A 16,166-nucleotide genomic window follows, 5' to 3' on the forward strand; every position below is an offset into this window, starting at 1 on the left:
AGGGATGTTGCCGAACTTCCGTCAAACGGTGTCATAAATAACTGGTCCTCGATGCTACAATATTATTTCTTTCAATCAAAATACATCTTGCATTTCTACATTTTTTAAACCTAAATCCCATGTCTCGAATCACTTTCCGAAGTTTTTCTCTCCAACCTTGGAAATTATTGCTTCTCTCGCAAGCTTCAGTAATTTCTTCAATGTTGAAACTTCTTTCTGCACAGTATAAAATTCTTGTATCTTACTTCTTAAAATACATCGGTTCATATCATCTACAATAATTAAAAGTTCCCTTGGTCTGTTCTTCTCTGGTGATTCTAGCTTTTCATCTCCTGCACAGACTCCCTCTATCCTGATTTCTTTGTTAGGAGTTCTGACCTGTCTATATAAATTACATAAAATGTTGTATTATCAGTATTAGTTAAGTAAGTAATTTTAATACATAATCAATTAAAACAAAATAAGCCTCACCTGTGATATCAGCTGCTATTTTCGTTGCCTGATTTATAGGAAACAGATATTGACCTGTTTGTTTCTCTTCATCGCAAAATGCTATTACGTACTTAATAATATTTCTTTCTCCACTCCGTGCTACAGTCTTCATGTTGAGTTGACAACACTGGACTGCAAGTGCAAATGTTGTAAACTGTCCCGCAAGAAGGCTCAAAATTGTGAGTAGTGGGGGACAGAAAGGGAGAGAGATAGAAAAGAGAGAGATAGGAATGCAGGGAGAGAAATGAATTACCGAGACTGAGAAGGAATTAGAGTTCAGTTCGCATACCTTACGGGGGAACAGATCCAATGGTCCAACTATATCTTATTTTGCAACTACACGGCTCAAATTACTTAGTGTAAAAGCTTCTACAATAAAGCTACATAATATACGAACTACCGAACGAGTTGGTTGAGAATATATTGTTTGAGGCTCGCATTCAGGAGGTATCGGGTTCAAACCCCATGGTCGGCCAATCTGACTGGGATTTTTCATGGCTCCCATTAAAAATTTGCATACCACGATTCATCACAGTCTCAATCATCAATATCATAATCATTAATCAAAATTTAAAATTAGTAGGCCTACATAAACACAAACCATAACACATGAATGTTTATTTTAGTAGCTCTAGGATAATTTTACACTTGAGGCGGTGAGTTCCAAAACTTGATGAGTGCAAAAACTAAAAAAAAACTGAGTATCAGATGGTACTCGAGCATAATATTACAATAAGTCTTTGTGTCAAATCTGATTTTTAAGATTTTTTTTTTTTTTTAATAACTTACCGGTATGGGTTTTGTTCTAAAACTTTATGAGACATTCAGTCTTTTTGTTTCAAAACTTCATACATGAAGAATGGCCATTTTGAATCAAAACTTCATATGCTCTTATTTATCTAGATGACCCAAATGCTCAATTTGTTCTAAAACTTCATATGTTCATACTCCATACTACTGTCAACACAGAAATTTTATAATACCAGCTGGGACTATAAAGAAAAAAACATTTTCCTGTAATTTTAAAGTACATTTAAATTTTTTTCTTGTGATCTGAATTGATAACATTGCTTCCCAGTGGCAAAACCAAAAGATTAAAAAAAAAAAAAAAAATACATCTGTGACGACTGATGAGTGACGTGGGAAATGTAACCCTCAAGTTCTACAAGGATATTATTAATGGTGAAATTGCCATTATTGAAGAAAGTGTTGTGGAAAATGATCTTGATGAATATGGAGCTCAGGATAATCTTGATTTGAGGGTATGATATGATGACATAAGTTTCAACTACACACATTTTCATTTTCATTAACACTTAATTTACAATGTTAAAGAAGGTTACTTATCACTGACTCAATTTTCTTTTATCTTTTATGTTGTAATATAATTTCATATTTGCAAATAATTTCGTATCTAAACTTCATATATTCTGTATTCTGCATCAAAGTTTCATGCATGCATATTTCATTGTGTTATTATGTTAATCAATCAATCTTCTTAATGTATCCAGCTGTTTGCTGATAACATAAAGTCCACTGTAGTCTATTCAGTTGTTTTTCACGAGAAATGAGGGGTATTTTGATCGGTGTTCATTATAGATGCCTGTTGCTAGTAGCCAGAGTTGGGGTGTAGTCAATATATACTGCAGGGCTGTGTCTTCTGCAACTGGTTCTGATGATTTTAATTTACTTCTTTTGTGGTTTATGAATGGACAGTATAGAAGAATGTGTTCATCATGATTATTACACCACAGACAAGTAGGATTATCAGAAATGTGAAATCGGTGTAGGTACAATTGAGTGACAATGTGACCTGTTCTGGCTCTTGTTAAAAATGTTTGAACATGTCTGGGCAAGTTTTTGTACATTTCCAGGTCATTTGGTTTCTTTTGTACAGACTGTAAAATTTTTCCTTTGTCAGAAGAGAGCCAATTGTTGATCCATAGGTTTGTAAAATGAGACTTTACTGAAGCAAAAGCATTGGATAGAGATATCACTTGAAGAGGTCTTGGTTCCAAATATGTTGCCTGTTTATCGACTTTCTCGTTTCCAGGTATACTAGGTATCCATTGAAATGTTATTTCCTTTTGGAGTTCTTTTAGTTTACTTAGTTGTTTCTAAATTGGAATAATTCTACAATCCTACTTGTCTGTGGTGTAATAATCATGATGAAGATCTGGAACACATTCTTCTATACTGTCCATCCATAAACCACAAAAGAAGTAAATTAAAATCATCAGTACCAGTTGCAGAAGACACAGCCCTTCAGTATATATTGACTACACCCCAACTCTGGCTACTAGCAACAGGCATCTGTAATGAACACCGATCAAAATACCCCTCATTTCTCGTGAAAAACAACAACTGAATAGACTATAGTGGACTATAGTGGACTTTATGTTATCAGCAAACAGCAGGATACATTAAGAAGATTGATTGATTCTCGAAAAGTGGTATCAGGTGTAGGCCTACTTATGAAGTTTTGGAACTGGCCTCCTAGCGTATATTTTGACAATGTCATTTCATTTCATTTGTTCCTTAGCAATATAATTTCTGTATCACTTTCACGTGTTAATTGTGAACTAAGTTTATATATACCTAGTTGACTAGTTTCAGCTTGGTAGGAACATTCTTCAGAACTATATTTCTAAGTGATATAATGTTAAAAGTAATGTAATCAAGATGTATAATTTTTTATATTTTATTTATTATATTTCATAGATCTTATGTTAGCATTGAAGCTTTAAGAAGTGAAACAAGTCAAGATTTTATACGATTACAATTTTTTGGTGAGATGAAGTAAGCTTTTGCTAAAATGACAGCTAGTAAATATTACTATTACCATTAGGTCTACTATAGTATATTATACTGCTATTTTAAAGGACCAAGAGAAAAATTGTTGCCGTTTTCTAATGCCAGGCATTTGACAATAAAGTTATTTGACCTCTTGCACTCCAATATTTTTCAAAGATATTATCATGGTCAGCCACTGAAGCACAGATTTTGAAGTGTTCCGAATCCATTTCTTGGTTTGAGTTGCACAATGGGCAGTTAGGGGACTGATATATTCCAATTCTATGCAGGTGTTTGGCCGAACAGTCATGGCCTGTTGCCAATCTAAATGCAGCTACAGACGATTTGCGTGGTAAATCGGGAATTAACTGTGGATTATGATGCAGAGAGTTCCATTTTTTCCCTTGAGATTGTGTTATCAAATTTTGTTTGTTGAAGTCTAAGTATTTAGAGCAGTATTAACAACATTTCTCCACATTCATACCTTGCGACTCACTGATGAAGTCTATGCTTGTAAATTAAACTAAATGTTTCCTTTGTATTAATAAATATTTTTGTATAAAATTTTTCTTGTACCACATTTCAAAGTTACAATGCTGATTTAAGATCTGTACAATGCAATGAATGAAATAAAATTAAACTAAATTTGTGAGAACTTGTAATGAAGTTAAATCTTATTTCTGTATCAATGTGAAACAAAAGAAGCTACGTACATCATGCCTCACAATCCACCCCGTCACAGAGGGGCTGAGGATTCCAGGGATGGTCGCAATGGTGTTGGACAGACCCAACAGGACGCTGGCGTGCTTTGGCGCGAGGTCGATGTAGTTCACACTGGAATGAGCCAACACAAAAGATTAAGAATATGTTAAATATAATAATTAACAAGATACATTCATTAAAATGCACAACTTTTCATATACAGAGCATCTTCAACAGAGGAAAATCTCTTCAAAATATGTGACTGGTTCTCAGTCAATAAATTGGTATTAAATTGTAACAAAACTAACATAATTCAATTTAAATCCTGTCCAAATTCAACGTCGCAAATTTCTAGCGCAATAATTAATAATAGATCCCTATTAGAAACAACAACAACCAAATTTCTTGGCTTAAAAATCGATAATGTGTTAAATTGGAAAAATCATATTAAAGAAATTACCCCCAAACTAAATTCAGCTGTTTTGCTATTAGATCTAGGCAAAAGATAGTAAATATCAATACCTTAAAAACAATATACTTTGCATACTTCCACTCGGTAATGAGTTTTGGAATAATATTCTGGGGAAATTCCACATATAGTAACAGTATATTTCTATTACAAAAAAGAGTAATTAGAATAATAGTAGGTGCCACATCTAGGGTATCGTGTACGACTATTTTCAAAAAACTACAAATAATGCCTATGGCTTGTCAGTATATCTTTTCATTAATAATCTTACTCGTATGTAATCGTGAAAATTTTGTAACTAATTCAACAGTTCATAGCATAAATACACGTCAAAAAATGACTTTCATACTCCATCGGCAAGTCTATCGTGCTATCAAAAAGGAGTGTGTTATATGGCAGTAAAAATTTTTAATAGCCTCCCTATCGATATAAAAAATCAAACTCAAAACATAAAATTATTTAGGGCCAAATTAAAGAAGTACCTAATTGCTCACGCCTTCTATTCTGTAGGTGAATTCATGACATTCAATAACGCTTCATGAAATTGATATTAAAACTTTGTGTTGTACTAGTAGACTATATTGTAAATCTCGTCTGTATATATTTCATCTAGACTGTGACTATAAATTAAGACTTTATAATAGTATTAAGTTTTTTGACTTGTTCCATATTCTAGCTGTAAGCAATGTATGAATACCATGGAATGTTAATAAATACAATACAATACAATACAAAACAATACAACCTCATTTCTGATAAAGGCACAATTACGGTTGCAGAAACACCGATCAAAATATGATTGGCAATCAAGGAGGGTTTGATTGGCCATCAGTTCTATTTCTGTTGCAGAAAGAACAATCAGTGTTTGATCGGAAATCAGTCTTCCATCAGATTTGATCAACAGATTTTTGCTGGTTAAGTCATTGATCATCGATCAAGCAGGCTATTTATGTTGTTTTGTTTATAATGCAGTATTATATAGTAAATACCGTAGTTATAGCGTAACAATATTGTTTTCGACATAATGGATTCTTCTGATGAAGAAATTTTAAATGAAAAAAATATTATTAAGAAGAAGGCGTTTCCGTGATAGACATGAATTGTTTTTATGTGTAATGACAGAGAATTTGAGCAAAGATTTAGGTTAAGTAAGGATTCCTGTGTTTTGTTACTTTCAAAAATTGAAACAAATATATGCAGACAGATAAATCGAAACCTTCCACTTTCTCCTATGAACCAAGTTCTAATAATGCTGAGATTTTATGCTGTTGGAATTTTTCAGGCGGTCTTGGGTTATCTTGTTAGGGTCCACAAATCAACTACCGTATTTGCCGAGTAGTTAGGAATGTTACGTATGAAATTGCTTTGTTATGGCAGGGTCTCATAAATCCCCAAACTTCAAACAGGGAACGATTTGAAATCCAGAGAGAATTTTCAGCCATGTCAGGATTTCCAAGAGTAGCCTAATATTGATTGTATAGACTGCTCACATCCCCATCCAATCACCTGGTTGAATTGATGCCGAACTTTGTCGAAATAGAAAAGGTTTATTTTCTGTGAATATACAGGCAATATGTAGTCTACACCATCACTGCAATTCTGGAATGTTGTAGCCCGTTGGCAGGGTTCTACACATGACAACACAATACTGTATTTTTAATGAGTGGGTTACGAGCTCCATTTGTAAACAGAGAGATGGGAAATGGAATTATTTTGGGTTATGGAGGCTATGCATATTCCAATTTCTTGTCGATTCCCCTAGCAAATCCCACAACAGAAGCCCCCTCACTTTTTTTTTTTCTTCTTCATTTTCTTTCACTATATTGTAGTCTATATACAAATAGAATCCAATCCGCCTGTTTCCTTTCTACAAAAAGCAACAAAACAGCAAAACATTCACTTGTTTTCCTAGTCACCGCCCACTTGATACATTCGTTTCGCGACTTTTAAAGAGCATCAAATTGGCTGTGGTTGCTAAATAGCGCTGTTGTCAAATGTATTTCTTTCTTAAATCAGCAATTAGTAAATTGAGACAAGTTGATTGGAGATTCACGTTTGTGCAATGCAATGAACAATCAAATAAATCAGACATCAACTGATTGGCGATCAGGGACTGATTTCATTTGCGTTTCTGCAACCGGGCCTCAGGAATAATCACTATGTATGACTAAGTAAAACTAAAATAGCTATAAGTATTTAAATATGAAACTGTTTAATGCACTACCCTCTTCTGCTACAACTGTGCCAATTAATAGATTCAAGAAAGTAATTAAAATAGGCTTAAAAGCAAGGTGTTTTACTCCTGTGACAAATGTTTTGAGTGTAACAAAACTGATTTATGTTTTAGGCAAATGTTATGTTTAAAATAGGAAAAAGATTAAAACTTTATAACTGTGGCAATTAGTAGGCCTACATTTGATTTTGTACAGCACAGTGTTAGATATTTGTTGTTTCTATTGTTTGTAATGTGTTCTGTAGACTAGTGTATATTTCAATTTTCTGAGCGATGATATACAATTTTGTATGTTTTGTTGTGGTAATTTATTTTTCTTTTGTGTATGTTTGTCATTCTGCAGTCCGGCTGTTAAACAAAACATCTAAATTTATAAAAATCACTGGCGCATTAACGCCGTCTTCAAATCCTCCCATGTTCAGAAACATACAAGGCTAAAGGTATATAAAACACTAGCTCGACCGGTCCTCACTTACGGTAGCGAGGCATGGACAATCAGAAAAGCTGATGAGCAAAGGTTGACGACAGCTGAAATGAGGTTCATGAGACGAACAGCAGGATGCTCTTTGCTGGAACACCGTAAAAATGTGGACATATTGCAGGAACTCAAAATTGATCCTATAGTTAATTTCGTTCAACAATATCGACTTCAGTGGAAAAAACATGTCGAAAGGATGGATCGCACTAGATGGCCTAAACAGATTCTTACTTATGTACCAAGAGGAAAGAGGAAATTGGGAAGACCACGCAAGCGCTGGCATGAGACCGTAACAGATCCTGTAGGGTCTAATACGTGAGGGATATGATGATGATGTTTGTCATTGTTTATTTGTTTACTATGGTTATTTATTTTTCTTATTGGGTTACTGTATCAACATCTAGGTTATTTAGCGTCTGAATGATATGAAGGTGACAATGCCGGTGAAATGAGTCCAGGGTCCAGCACCGAAAGTTACCCAGCATTTGCTCGTATTGGGTTGAGGGAAAACCCCGGAAAAAACCTCAACCAGGTAACTTGCCCCGACCGGGATTCGAACCCGGGCCACCTGGTTTCGCAGCCAGACGCGCTGACCGTTACTCCACAGGTGTAGACTACTATGGTTAAGTTGCCCTTTGTTTTACTACTGCTATATACTGGTACTTGTATTGTAGGTATGTAATGTATTTGCTCCTTGTTGTTTTGCTTTTTTACGACGAAGCCTGTGAAGTCTATGCATGTTTTTGGCTAATAAAGATTATTATTATTATTATTATTATTATTATTATTATTATTATTATTACTACTACTACTACTATTACAATTACTACGAAATGCAAATATAAAAATTGGAGATTTATCCGTTAAAAAGGTGGAAAAATTCAAGTACCGTACCTTGGAGCAACAGTAACAAATATAAATGACACTCGGGAGGAAATTAAACACAGAATAAATATGGGAAATGCCTGTTATTATTCGGTTGAGAAGCTTTTGTCATCCAGTCTGCTGTCAAAAAATCTGAAAGTTAAATTTTATAAAACAGTTATATTACCGGTTGTTCTGTATGGTTGTGAAACTTGGACTCTCACTTTGAGAAAGGGCACAGAGGTTAAGGATATTCGAGAATAAGGTTCTTAGGAAAATATTTCGGGCTAAGAAAGACGAAGTTACAGGAGAATGGAGAAAGTTACACAATGCAGAACTGCACGCATTGTATTCTTCACCTGACATAATTAGGAACATTAAATCCAGACGTTTGAGATGGGCAGGGCATGTAGCACGTATGGACGAATCCAGAAATGTATATAGAGTGTTAGTTGGGAGACCGGAGGGAAAAAAACATTTGGGAAGGCCGAGACGTAGATGGGGGTTAGTGAGCTGTTGGTAGAAGAGAAAAAGAAACCTACCAACATGGTCATAAAGCTGCATTTTGAACAGAAATTCTGTGTAGATGAATTTTAATGTTACTGATACTTCTATCCAAATTTCAAATCCATAAAGCAGTTCGAGCATATCTTTCTCATTTGTGTCCATTTATAAAAAGCATCTTTCTTGATACTTTGGAATGTAATAACCTACTTCTCATGTCCCATCATCAGAGTTTTCGGACCTTTGTAAAAATGTTGTTGTTGTTTTCTAATGACAGGCGTTTGACAATAAAGTCATTTGACCTCTTGCACTCCAATATTTTTCAAAGATATTATCATGGTCAGCCACTGAAGCACAGATTTTGAGGTGTTCCGAATCCATTTCTTGGTTTGAGTTGCACAATGGGCAGTTAGGGGACTGACATATTCCAATTATATGCAGGTGTTTGGCCAAACAATCATGGCCTGTTGCCAATCTAAATGCAGCTACAGACGATTTTCGTGGTAAATCGGGAATTAACTGTGGATTTTGATGCAGAGAGTTCCATTTTTTCCCTTGGGACTGTGTTATCAAATTTTGTTTGCTGAAGTCTAAGTATGTAGATTTAATAACTCTTTTCACAGAGTAATACGCAGATTTAGTAACAGGTCTGTAAGTAGCAGTGCTGCCCTTCTTTGCTAAAGCATCCGCATTCTCGTTTCCCAGGATTCCACAATGGGATGGTATCCATTGGAAAACAATTCTTTTATTGAGTGATATTAATTGAGAGAGCATTTTAGTTATTTTTGTTAACATAGTGTTTATGTTTACTGCAAATTAATTCCATGGTATTTGACTGAATAAGGAGTGCAGAATTATTTCTAGTCTGGTTTGTTACAATTTTCACACTGTGTTCTGGAACCATTCACTTCCAAGGAGGAATTTCATTCACAACTGTGCGTTTAGCAATAAATATGTCTGTAATATATAGTGGTAGTTCTTTTTTGTTTATTTTATAAAATTATATAGAATATTGTCTGACAATTTAAAGCATATCTCATTGCTGCTAAGCACTGATTTAAGGGTCATTCCATGTCAACTGAACTTGAATTTTAAAAAAATTATTTTCCATAAAAAGTATATTTCTGTGTGTTAAAATACGCAACATAGACCAGGGGACATGGATATACAACATTTTAAAATAAAAATCTACATGTTACCATAAACATCACAGTTAAACTTCCTTAATTGATTGAATTTTGTTTCCTATGTTGGCTATAGTGCAAGTTCATGGAACTGGACAAAGAAGGAAGATGTATCAATGGACAAAGCTTCTGTCATAGTTAAAAAAGTGAAACATCCAAGAGTTTTAAATAAGCGTGGACAGTTTGTTTTTAAATAAATGATTAAATGGCGATCTTACTCGTGTTAATTGTGTAAGCATGTGCAGCTTACAGCTGTTTCGGTGCTTCTTCACACCATCCTCAGAGCCTACTAGATCTCGGCGTCATCTCGAACTTTGCTGCCTGTTGTGTGGGTGCGTTCGATTGTTGAAATGTGGTGTCAAATAGTGTGTGTGTTCTGAAATTGATCTGTGTGTTGAGAATTTGATCAGGGTGTGTTTTAGTGTGTCTGTATATTTCATATTGTTCTAGTGTGTTGAGTTTTTGGTTTTTGTGTAGGATTTCCATGTCTGTATTTATGTTATTGTATGTGTGGTTAGCATTAGTTTGTTTTTGTTTGAAAATGATTAATTTTCACAGTAAAATCAAACAGAAGTTTGTGATTGCATTTTTTTTTTCTTTTATATCTTTAATTAATCGTATTTTCAGATTTTTGGAGAAAATAATAATAAAATAATTGAAATTTCATATTTTAACTATTTTGTCACATCCTTAACATGTTATAAATATTCTGTATGTCCTTGGTCAAACGCAAATCCAAGTTTAAAAAAAGTAATCTTGTTCTAAAATCTTACATATACAGAAAAAGAATGTCCTACTATTTCAGAACTTACCAATTAGAAGAGTTACCGAATGAACTACATGAATGCGCAATGACAATGGAAAATTTTGTCACACTCGTAACATTTAGTCTTCCCCCTCACCCTTTTCTTAGACAAAAGATATGGATTTCATAATTATGGATCAACAACTAGGTAACTAGAGGTATATATCTAGCTTTTTCAACTGCCTACAAGATAAGAAATTGACATAATCTTAAGTCTTTTAGTCAATATATTTTGAGTTAGAAAATCAAGCTGTAGATATTTTTTAGGTTTCTTTCTCTGGATTGTATTATTATTTTGTAATATATTAGGAAATTCTCATAAATTAAGTTTATTCTTGTTTTATTGAATACTAGCCATACCTGTGTGCTCCGCTGCACCCGTTAGAAATAAATATAAAGTAATTACATAATTAAAATAGGACGTTTGATCCAGGGAACATTCCTGTTTGATAGAAGGATAAATCGTTTAATATGTTACTTAATTTAAATTGTATTTAAATAATTAAAATGCGATCATTTTGGTCCAGAGACCACTCATTTGGTGCAATGACAATTCCTTTAACATGTTTCTTAATTTTTATTACATGCATCCATACTCTAATGAAGACTGACATATCATTTAGATTTAATGTGTATACTTTATTTTACTTGCTATAGGTTTCCATTGAATTATGATAACTTAATTTTAACCCTTGTTTTCTACGTCTTCAGTAAATGGCACTTGGCCCCACTATGGTTCTGAACCCTTCAAATAACTTATATTATATTATATTATATTATATTATATTATATTATATTATATTATATTATATTACATAAAAAGTGTGTTTATAACGAATGTACTCCGATAAGCAAGTTTTTAATTTGTTATGGGGGCTCTTGAATCTCAGGAAGAACAACTTTTACAATAGCGCAACATAATCTGCTTGGCTCATTACCCAAATTTCGGCTACAGATTTATTATAGTATAGATAAACAGAGCGTATCAAATAATATTTGTGATCAGTGTGTTACAATTTTCTTCTAGATATTAGCCTATTTTTGATAATCTTGACTCTCAATTGTAAACTCTAAGGAGTGTTTGTGATTATTTGGTTTTATGTTTAGTGTTGTAATAGAATATTTTTCATTTGGGCACGATAATTTCACACTTGTAATTTGACAATGTCATTAGCTTTTGCTATAACGACAACTACTATATACTATACCTAAATATTTGTCACACCCGTAACAATGGAATGAAAAAGTAAATGAATTAGGGTGCTCTGTGAAGTAGCAATAACACTGAAAAGCTCGTCCTACTTTCACTTTTTTTTTTTTTTTTAATTTTAGTAGGTTATTTTACGACGCTTTATCAACAGCTTAGGTTATTTAGCGTCTGAATGAGATGAAGGTGATAATGCCGGTGAAATGAGTCCGGGGTCCAACACCGAAAGTTACCCAGCATTTGCTCATATGGGGTTGAGGGAAAACCCCGGAAAAAACCTCAACCAGGTAACTTGCCCCGACCGGGAATCGAACCCGGGCCACCTGGTTCCTACTTTCACTGGCAAGTAATTTCACTAGTACCGATTCTAATACAAAACAACGCAAACTTCACTTGTAATCAGTAAGTATGAAGTAATAAAACACAAACGTACAAGAGTCTTGTATTAGTTACTACAGATTGACAAATCGAACTGAAACCCTGACCGAGTAACTACGTGAGCGCTGTTTTGGGGAGGAGCAAGTGAGAAAGCACGAGGAGGAGGGAGAGAGCACTATGCACTATGTACTTGCAGGTCCACTCACAGTTTGTCAAACCTGCTAACAAAAGCATTAAAAGGTTGACTAGTTGCCTGCAATGCTAGCGTAATGGAACCTTCCTAGCCGACAGTCGAGGCCAAAATGAAGAATCCGTTATTGTGGTAATACTGGAGAGTGGTTCTTCTATTGGTCGCGATGCCCACACACACCCTCTCAGATATTTACGTGGTGATTGGTGACTGAATGACGAGGAGCGAGGGGGAGAGAAGGAAGAAAGAGAGAGATTCCAGAAGTTGGCGTGTTTTACGGGGTTTCACTTGAAGTCGTCAGACTATAATAGATTTATTTGTCAATTACCGCATATTTCCCTAAAGGATGATGATCATAAATATAATTAATAGAGTATCACACCTGAACGCTGACCATCCAATGCCACCCATGATCACGATGAAGGTGATGCAAGCAATGACCACAGCTGTGTTCTGCACTGAGCCTACCACGAACACAAGGGTGGCCTGGATGGAGTACGCACAGCAGCAGTACAGCTTCCTGACCTGAAACAAACCAAGAAACTTCTTTACCAGGTAGCTATAGCCTATATTGAACCATAATGTCAAATAAAAAACATTTAACTACTTGACATATTCACAGTTTTTATTTTTTCATGGAGATACTAAATATTAAAAAATAGATTTTGTATGTTTTTGCACATATCTTATTTTATTAAGCACATTTCTGACTTTGTGCATATAAATCCTGACCCAAATCACCAAATCACGCATGCTCACAAAGAAAACAGATTCGGGAATTTCGCTCAGTGTCCATTCTTATTACTCCCTATTCGCTGTGTAGTATTTCCATGTATGTTTTTGTTGTTTCTAATGCCAGGCGTTTGACAAAGTCATTTGACCTCTTGCACTCCAATATTTTTCAAAGATATTATCATGGTCAGCCACTGAAGCACAGATTTTGAGGTGTTCCGAATCCATTTCTTGGTTTGAGTTGCACAATGGGCAGTTAGGGGACTGACATATTCCAATTATATGCAGGTGTTTGGCCAAACAATCATGGCCTGTTGCCAATCTAAATGCAGCTACAGACGATTTTCGTGGTAAATCGGGAATTAACTGTGGATTATGATGCAGAGAGTTCCATTTTTTCCCTTGAGATTGTGTTATCAAATTTTGTTTGTTGAAGTCTAAGTATGTAGATTTAATAAATCTCTTCACAGAGTAATAGGTAGATTTAGTAACAGGTCTGTAAGTAGCAGTGCTGCCCTTCTTTGCTAAAGCATCCGCATTCTCGTTTCCCAGGATTCCACAATGGGATGGTATCCATTGGAATACAATTCTTTTATTGAGTGATATTAATTGAGAGAGCATTTTAGTTATTTCTGCTGTTTGAGATGAAGGTGTGTGTTTAGAGACTATTGATAGAATAGCTGCTTTGGAGTCAGACAATATAACTGCATTCCTAAATTTACTGATGTGGCATAGAAGATTCCCGACACTTTCACTTATTGCAATGATTTCTCCATCAAAACTTGTTGTTCCATATCCAAGATATCTATAAAGTGAGAAGAGACAGCACGTAACACCTGCACCGGCACCTTGTTCTCTGGAGATCAAGGATCCGTCGGTGTATAAATGAAGCCAGTTTTGTGGAGGGTACCTAATATTAATTGTCTCTAAAGACAATTGTTTCAGTATTTCAGTGTTTACTTCTGATTTCAGTATTTCTTCTGTTAAATTTATATTATATTCTATATTTAATAGAGTTAAAGGGTTTGGTTTAGTTTGTAAGTTTTCTTTTAAATTCGGGATATTGATTTTCTGTTTTATGGTAATTCTTGAACCATGGATATGAAACTTTAATGAGTTTTTAATCTACAGAGAGGACTGTATGAATGCCAATTGTTTCCTGGTAATGTGATAATTTTTCATATTGAATCAGTGCTTTTTCTTCTATTGTCATTTTGATACTGTTAATATTAGTGAGGAATCTCATAGAATCTATTGGAGTTGTTTTGATTCCACCAGTAATGAGTCTGAGAGCTTGGTTTTGAACATATTCTATTTCGTTTATGAAAGGTGAGGTAATTAAAATTTCTCCGCAGTATGTCAGCACTGGCTGCATAAACATTTTGTTTGTAGTGTTCAAAGTATTCCTAGAGCATCCCCATTTTTTCTCTGCCAGTCTTTTCAGAAGGGAGAATCTTTTACGAGGTTTTTCAGAAATGTATTTCAAATGGTTGCTCCATGTTAACTTAGTATCGAAAATAATTCCAAGATATTTGGATTCATAAGTCCTAGGAAGGTGTTGGCCATTGTATTGGATATTGAATTCTTTTTCCTTTTTACCAAGTGAAAATATTTGGTAGTTACTTTTGCTTAAATTGAATGTCACCAAATTTGATGTGTTCCATTCATGTAGTTGAGTTAGAGGTTTAAGAGCAGAATTTTGAATTTTGTCTCTATGTCTGTAAGATCCGGAAGTCCACAAAACTATATCATCTGCAAATAGTGCTGTTTTCATGTTTGATTCTTCTAATAGGAAGGGTAAGTCATTTATATAAATATTGAATAAAGTTGTGCTGAGGACAGCGCCCTGAGGTAGACCTCGATATGTTTGTCTGTAACTAGAAAGTGAGTTATTGAATTTAGTGGCAATGAATCTTTGACTAAGGCATTCTAATATGCATCTGAACATAATCGGCTAGAACTTGCCATTTCTATGTATCTTTCTATGTTGCTGTAGCTGTAGTTGGTGTTTCTTACGACTAGACCGAGAAAATATATTTTCATAATAGTACATTATGCAATGAGCCTATAATGGTAGTAATTAAGACGCGAGTATGTTTGTTTATGAAACGAGCGCAACCGAGTTTCATAATTTCCATACGAGCGTCTTAATTACCATTATAGGCAAGTTTCATACGACTTTTTATGCTCGACCATATTTCTAACTTGAAATTATTCAGAAGTATTCATGTTATGGTTATGTAAGTGAGGAGCGGAACTGACCTGAATTGTGAGATGTGCGCAGACGCGAAAGTATTGATTTTTTCCGAGGTACGAATGTGATTGACCTTGATATAATCTAGAGAATAACATGAAGATTAGTCTTGATATAACCTGGAAATTGATTTAGAATTGAAAAACGAGATGACAAATTAAATTTATTTGAATATTATTTACAATTAACGCTAATTATTATAGTAACAGAACATAACCATCTGCGACAGTATTGGATTTCCAGCCTCCGTGACTTTTCGCTAATTGTCTTTCGATTGCATATCCGAGAATAATCTATTGCGGTTTCATAATGGTACAATCACAGTCTACTATATACAGTCAAGAAGCTTGAGTTTTGAGAGTGCTAGAAACAATAGACTGTGACGGAACTATTTTGCATTGTCCATAATGAGGCGAATTAGCGATCCTAGTGGTGAGCAACTACCTAATGTTTGCATATTTACTAGGTATTGAACTTCGCGACTGTATATACTAGACTGTGGTACAATGGTGATTTCTCATTGGCTGAACAACTGAATTATAATGAATAGATGTACTTTAATGAGGTCCATTAAAGGGCTACTACCAGGTGTATAATTACTACATTTCGGCATGGTCGAGCATAAAATCTTTTTCATTTCATCCTCTTCAGGTAAATGCTGTCATGACACATCACTTAAGGTGAACATGTAAGTATACTTAATTGATGAAAATATGTAATCAAGATATATAAACTCGTTTTGAATAATTTCAAGGGAAAAATTGTTCCGGGGCTGAGTATCGATCCCGGGACCTCTGGTTGAACGTACCAGTGCTCTACCAACTGAGCTACCTGGGAACTCCACCCGACACCGTCTCAACTTTTCCCTTTATATCCACATA

At 34.6% G+C, this 16,166-nt stretch overlaps 1 protein-coding gene across 3 annotated transcripts in view; it reads right to left on the reverse strand.

The window, feature by feature from the left end:
- LOC138702829 (vesicular glutamate transporter 1-like) overlaps positions 1 to 16,166 on the reverse strand; it is a 107,546-nt gene that overhangs the window by 7,799 nt on the left and 83,581 nt on the right. For all 3 annotated transcript variants that reach the window (XM_069830144.1, XM_069830143.1, XM_069830142.1), the window contains exons 8-9: positions 12,682 to 12,824; positions 3,999 to 4,119 (exon numbers count right to left, since the gene is read on the reverse strand). In XM_069830144.1, coding sequence (XP_069686245.1) covers positions 3,999 to 4,119; positions 12,682 to 12,824 — 264 coding nt within the window. The remainder of the gene's footprint in view (positions 1 to 3,998; positions 4,120 to 12,681; positions 12,825 to 16,166) is intronic.

Source organism: Periplaneta americana, chromosome 7, assembly GCF_040183065.1.
Source record: "Periplaneta americana isolate PAMFEO1 chromosome 7, P.americana_PAMFEO1_priV1, whole genome shotgun sequence".
Lineage (NCBI taxonomy): Eukaryota > Metazoa > Arthropoda > Insecta > Blattodea > Blattidae > Periplaneta > Periplaneta americana.